The 7,308-nt window shown below is 39.1% G+C and overlaps 1 protein-coding gene across 2 annotated transcripts in view; it reads left to right on the top strand.

Moving 5' to 3' along the window:
* Positions 1-6: 6 nt before the first annotated feature.
* RAB3IP (RAB3A interacting protein) overlaps positions 7-7,308 on the top strand; it is a 74,329-nt gene continuing 67,027 nt past the window's right edge. For both annotated transcript variants that reach the window (XM_011929315.1, XM_011929316.1), the window contains exon 1: positions 7-468. In XM_011929315.1, the coding sequence (XP_011784705.1) occupies positions 431-468 (38 nt within the window). In that variant the 5' untranslated portion in view covers positions 7-430. The remainder of the gene's footprint in view (positions 469-7,308) is intronic.

Raw genomic sequence — 7,308 nt, forward strand, 5'->3', positions numbered from 1 at the left:
AGGGCCGGGGTCGCGAAGGGGATGAAGACGGAGTTCCCGAACAAGTCGGAAGCCGCTCACAACACCGGACGCCGCGCGGCAGGGCTGTGCACGGGGCAATAGCTGTGGACCTGGGGTGGTTTCGTGCCCCAGTCTTAGGAAACGACGCGTGAGGCACCGTGCCGAGGCGTAGAGGTCACCCTCGGGAGGTTTCGGTGAAACCTGGTGGGAAATTTCGGGCAGGCGCCCGGAGTCGCGTCCGAGGAGGCAGCTCCTTGCCGCTAGACTTGTATTCGGGGGAGTTGAGACGAGCTGCACGGGTGGGATTGCACGGCTCTGCCCTTCCAGCCTTGACAACTCGCCCCGACCGCCCGGGGAAGCGCGAGCTTCCTGGCTCCAGAAGTGATGATGCTGGGTGGAAGCCGTAGCATGTAAAGAGTTGCCGGTTGTTATGGGATTAAAAAAAGATGTATCTGCAATGGCCAAAGGGTAAGATTTTGAAAGACAAGAGCGCTGAATTAGTACTGATTACTGAGAAGCAATTTAGTTTCATGGAAATGTTGCCTGTTCGGAGGCTACCTGTTAAACACTCTCCTGTTTCACCCCAACTCCTTCCTTTCAGTGTCGGGTTAAAAGCCTTGTAATCTCTTGCAGTGGAATGATTGCATAATTGGAGGAGGGCCCATAAGAGGATTACAACAAAACTGTTCCATTGTAAATCAATTGAAAGACCCAGTTCTTGTTCATTATCCTTTTTCTCATTTTGTTGTTCATGAAGGGTTTTTTTTTTTTCCAGTGGTGAATGACAAATCAATGAGAAAAGAGGCAGAATAGGGTTGTAGACTAATCGTAGTAAATATTTGATACTGTTAAATATTTCACCAGTTTTATGGGGCCTTGTGCTGTTACCGTTTGTTATTTATTTACTAGTACTGTGCATTTTGATAGGACTTTTCGTGTTTGGACATTGTATTCCAGATACGGCTTATGTGATCTAATCCTAAAGCCCTGGTGGAATTTATAGAAATAAACAGTTATACAGTTAAGTAGTCCATTTTTTAACTATTAAAGGAAAAGCTTTTGCATTTTTTTCCATTACAGTAATGTTATATATTAATGTATACCTTTGTGAACCAAAGTGTTTAATATCTCTTCCTTCTGTGTTTGGCAGACAACTCATCTGTGGTATTGAATACTTGTAACCTTTCACCAGGATGGCCATTTAATGTTTAGCTGCTTTGTGGGTTTTCTGAATAGATCCTATTGTACTTTTTGAATTAGTGTAATTATCCATATGCTTCCTTTAATATTCTTTACCTTTGATTTTGTGTAAACCCTCATCCTCCCCCACACACACATCCTCTACAAATAATTTTAAAAATGGAAATGTTCTTAGAAATCTGTTTCACCCCCTCATTTTTTAAACATGGCAGGAAAAAATACCTTGTAGATTACAGTAGTTTTATATGCATTATAGTAGTTAGTATACTTTTTTCCCCCCTCAGCAGGAGTCAGTGAACAAATTAGTGAGCTGGCTGAATGAAAAATTGTTTAATGTTGAGTCCCATCACTTACTGTGCATAAAACCTTGAGTAAAACGTTTAACCTATTTGAGCTTATTTTCTCCATTTGTCAGTGGAAATACTATTAGGTTGAAATTGCTAATATTCTGCTGTTTTTTATATTTCAACCTAATATGAACTTAATAGTGGTGAGATGAGGATTTAATAAGATACTCCATTAGAGATGTAGGGAAGGGGAGAAGGAACCAATGTGAGCTTGCTTGTGTGCAAGGCACTGTGTGTGCTTGTTTTCAATACCTTGACTCCTCAGTCCTCTGGACATTCCTGGGATATAGGTGACTTGTCAAATTTTACAAATCAGGAAATGGAGGCTTAGAAAGTTGCGATAATTTGTCTGTAGTTACTAAGTTGTGGGTGGTCGTACAGCTGGCCAGTGACAGCCGGTATTAAAAACTGTATCCAACTGCCCAAAATGGAACTTAGTGCTCTTATTCCTTACATTCCTGGTCTGCACATTCTATTAAAGAACTTTGTAACTGTAAGGAGGCACATAGATGACAAGTGTTACCATTTGTATTTCTGGTTTAAAAATACCCAAGTTTTCTAATGACGGTGATACCAGCCTTGCTACTACAGTTACTTTTAAGTCTAGTGCTTATCAAGCCAAGTCCTGGTATAAGCCTTATACTAACTCACTTACTCTCACAGTGAGCTAGGAGATAATACTTTATCCCTATTTTGTAGTTGAGAAAATTGAGACACTGAGACCTTATGTAGTTTGCTCAAAGTCATATAGTTAATTAAGTGACAGGTCTGGATTAGATGTCAGTTTGTCTTCCATGTCTGTGCTCTTAACCACTATACTCTGTCATTTCTTCATGTATAAGTGGTAATGCTGAAGAATTGTTTGCTCATAATCACTGCATTATCACTTCTTTGTGTGTAGCTTTTAATGCTGAAGAACTGTTTGTAATTTAGCTTTTATGAGATATGCAATATTAATGTAATATGTAATTCTCATGTATCACCAGAGATTTTTTAAAATCATATACTCAATTGAGCATCTACTCTGCAAGTCACAGTAGGGGTTAAAGGAAACAATTCTTTAGGAATATGGGAGATAGGGCCTTATAATCATTCCCATATCTTTTATAAGTTCTTCAAAATGTAGAACACACGTTACATATTTTAATGAATGTCAACTAAGACAAAGTGCTAGGATAGTTGAGTAGTGGAGAGGAAGGACAGATGGGTAGTGGGAAGAGATATTTGTGCACTGAGGTAATGAGGGAAAGCTTTGAAGATATTCCGAGGGAGTACAGTTTTTCAAACTAAACTTTTGTCCAATGTAATTCTGATTAAGATGCAATTCAACAAAACATAGTAAATTGGTTACTATGCATTTGATATCCTAAAAACAAAATATCTGAGCTTTTGTAAACTGCTTTCTAGCTAGTTTGTCCTTTTTTTGTACTGCTATCCTTAGTTGTACCAGGTAGTACTCTTTTAAAAAATTTTATGCTTTTGTAATACTGAGTATCTCTTTTTTGGTATTTATGAGCTTTGATATTTGTGTTGTATTTGTAACTGTTTCTAGGGACCTAGAAACATGTTTGTTGACAAGATGGTCTCTTCCTCTAGTCTACAAGTTCTTCGAGAGTAGGGCTTACCTCATTCTATAGCTTTAACATTGGGCCTGGTAGGTACTGTGCTATGTTTGGTGATGGATGATCAGTTGAAGAATATTACGGTGTATTGAAGCTGATCTAGCAGCAGAAATTGAAATGAACATTGAATGAGAAATGAAGGGACAAAGGAAGGAAGAGGAAGATATTTACACAACTGGGAGCATTAACTTGCTATCTCTATTTTCCCTTCTGCTTTCTTTTTCAGCTTACAACTAAATGAGGTAGCTTTATGAGTTTACATCTTACATAGTCTTGGTTAGAGAAAAGTGGAAAAAGTAACCTGATTTATCTTAGAATATAGGCAACATGAAATTAGATAACTATAGCCATAAAGTGATATTACTTAGAGGAAAAAGAATGAAAATTATTCAGATAGTTCAAGTTCATGGAAGATTTGATGCTTGTAGTTAACAACAGGATTGTAAATATAAGCATAATGGTAAGTTGATGAAATTCTCCTCAGGGGTACGGATATAAGTATATGAATTGACAGTTTTTAGTATAAAGAAACTCGATTCAAGAATGTGAGAATGCCCTATAAGCATAAAGGAGCATACAGATGATAGCTTAGAACCACTTAAATAAGTGAATTGTAATTTGATATGCCCAGATAAAAGTAATAGTATTGAATATTTGTTTGGGGGCATCTGGTTGTCAGATAAGGATAAAGTATAAAGGAAAAACTAAAATAAGTTTGAAAAAACAATAAGCAAATTTGTATCAGTTCCCTGTGGGGAAAAGAATCATATTTGAACCACATGCCTCAGAAAGACTAGTTTTCCCCTTCTTTCCCTTTTATCTAAGATAAATAAAGATCCCTTCTGATTTGTGAGACCCATCTCCTTCAGTATGCTTTTGCTATTTCCCCCCATTACTTTTTTCTTTCTTAGATCTTTATAAAATTGTACATTTGTATTGTGCTTTACAACGTGTATAACATTTTTACATTGATATGCCGTTTGATTTTCTCAAATGTAGGCAGGGGAGATAATACCACTACCATTATAGATGTCAAAACTGAAGCTTAGAGAGATTAAATGACTTGTGTCAGTTCGCACAGCTTGTCAGTGACAGAATCTGAACTAGAAGGAAGGTTTTCTGAAATTAGTCTGTTAAAATGCTCAGGTTTTCGCAAACTTCAATTTCTCCAGTTTTGATACTCTCACAAGGTACTTACTGTTTCATTTCTATCTTTTTCAGCAAAAATGTAGCCTGAATAACTGTCTCCACTCTTTAATGCTTTGCTATTCATTCATTCTCTAAAGACTCTTGTTTATTTATTCAGTCAGTGCATACTTCAGCGCCTATTGAATGTTTAATTGACATATATTCTTAAGAGGATATATAAAATGAGGCTTCCATTATTGAGAAAAAGAAATTTGGAAAATGATTTTTTAAAAAAATTATACTTTTAAGTTCTAGGATACATGTGCAGAAGGTACAGGTTTGTTACATACATATTGTTGTATACATATACATAGGTATATACATGCCATGGTGGTTTGCTGCACCCATCAACCCATCATCTACATTGGATATTTCTCCTAATGCTGTCCCTTCCCTAGCCCCCAACTCCCCAACAGGCCCGACAGGTGTGATATTCCCCTCCCTGTGTCCATGTGTTCTCATTGTTCATCTCCCACTTATGAGTGAGAACATGCAGTGTTCTGTTAATTTAAACGATTAACAGTTACTCCTGATAGTTACTTGAGGTCAGGAGTTTGAGACAAACCTGGTCAACATGGCAAAACCCCATCTCTACTAAAAATACAAAAAATTAGCTGGGTGTGGTGACGGGCGCCTGTAATCCCAGCTACTCAGGAGACATATGTTGCAGTGAGCTGAGATTGTGCCACTGCACTCCAGCCTGGGTGACAGAGCGCGACTGCATCTCAAAAACAAAAACAAAAGTATTGTGGAATTAGTGGGAATTCATTTGTGATCTATTTTCATAAAAATGGGAAAATTGTGTAGCCTGATTAATCATTTGACTATTTTTGCCCTTGGGCTATTAATTACATTTGCATTATAGACATAGAACGCTTCTTAAAAGACAAATGCGATTTTTTTCGTCGTAACTAAAATGTGAGTTTGGGAAGCCAACTTTAACATTATTATGAAAGCTAATGAAAAATGAATTTATATATATGCTTGTTTTGTTTTTTCCTCCTTTATTATACAGTATTTGAATACATTTTGAACTTCCCTTTTTATTTTGAGAGCATTATAATTACGGAGAGTTTCAAATAAGATAAGTAGACACAATACTGTAATAAACCTGAAAGTTTCCATCATGTAGCCCAGTAACTGTCAACAACGATCAGTCCTCATCCATCTGCTTCTCCCACTTCTATATTATTTTGAAACAAATTGCAAGTCCTGTGTAATTTCCCCTGTAGATATTTCAGTATGTATTTCCCAAAGATAAGAGCAGTTAACTACAGTACTTTTACAAACTTTGTTTTTTATTTTTTCATTTTAATCTACGTTTCCTGCTTTTGTTATTACAAACTTAAAAAATTAACACTAATTCCTTGATATAAAATATCTATACTTTTAAAGGAAATACACAGGGATATGGGTACTATAGTAAATTCAAGTTTCTGTTTATTTTGATTTATATGCTGTTTTTTCCAAGTCCTGTAAGGAGCCAAATAAATATTTTAAATTTTGGCATAGTAGCAAAACAGAGGAGGAAATGATAACAAAAATAATATAGGGTGGTTGGTGTAAATGAGTGAGGTAGAAGTCCAAGGAGGTTGGTTATGGTAATAAAGGTAATTAGGGATATTAGTATGAGGGATCAGATTTGTCCTTTGGTATTGTGAATTGTTATTATTTGTTTTAGGATAAGTTGAATTAATTTTTGTTGGATGATAATTAGTCAATTGTTGATAAGGTGCTTGGAAGTTGGAATTAGTAAGGAGGGAAATAGAATGATGGGTACTACAGCAGGCAGGCTTAGAATTGTTGGGGCGATGAATGGGGTAGATTTTCGTTCATTTTGATTCTCAAGGGTTGTTACAGTTTTGTGTGTCAATTTTTTTTTCGAGAGGTGTAAATAATAATTTGTGTTTAATAGTTTTAGTTGGATGGTGAGGTATAGTGTGAGGAGTATGGATATGATGATGCTGGGTCACGTAGATGTATCTAGTTGGGGCATTTCACTGTAGAGAGGTGTTGTTTCTCTCGGTCTTTAACTTAAAAGGTTAATGCTGGGGCAGCTGTACAGTGGGTCTGTAGAGATATTTTGTAGAGATTTATGGGGTGGAGGTGTATTAAGAGTATGGAGTAGGGTGTGGTAAGTGTTTGGACGAACGGAGGCAAGATGGTGCACTTCCGGGTTCTTCTTCACCACCAGCTCTTCCCGCGCACGTGAAATTGTAGCCAGCGCCCAGGGAGGGTGCAGACCAACTGGGCATGCGCCAGGTGATGTCAATCCAAAGAGACCAAGATTTACCTGGTCGCACCTGCGGAACGCCCCCGACACATCCATGCCCCGCCTATTGCCCTCCCACTCCTAGAAAAGCTGCTCTCCACCAGTGAGCCATGCGTCCTTCTCACAGCCCCACTCCTGTCGGGATGTCAGGACTGTGGGAACTCCGTCCAAGAGCCCCACCGGGGGACTCTGCCGGCCTCCTTTGCCAGAGGCCAACAGACTTCTCCCTACCCACCTTCTTTCCCTGAAGCTAGGTGACCAAAATAAACTTGCAGTTTTGCTCCTACACTTGCCTACCCGCTGGTTCTTTTGCGCCCGCTTGGCTGGTCTAACAAATCAGTTGGTGCCGAAACCCGGGAGGAGACCCCTCCTCAGGCCTCTAGGGGTTGAGGAACCTCCTCCTGCTCCCACGCAGACGGCAGTGGACCAGGACCTGAAACCCGCTTCCCTCACTCTCATGGCCTCTCTGGGGTAAGTGCCCTTGTCTCCTCTTTACCTCCCTCAGCCAGAAATCCTGCGCAGGTCCGAGGCCCACTTTTGAGCCACCAAGTGGCTGGGGAGACCCGTTCAGGACGGAGACGTCTGCCTGAAGGTAATCTCCATTTTGGCTCCATGAGCCTCCAGTCTGTCTCTGCTGGTTCCAAAGGACGCTTTGAAGCCAGGCAGAGATCCACTTCCA

Source organism: Colobus angolensis, unplaced genomic scaffold, assembly GCF_000951035.1.
Source record: "Colobus angolensis palliatus isolate OR3802 unplaced genomic scaffold, Cang.pa_1.0 Scaffold80, whole genome shotgun sequence".
NCBI lineage: Eukaryota > Metazoa > Chordata > Mammalia > Primates > Cercopithecidae > Colobus > Colobus angolensis.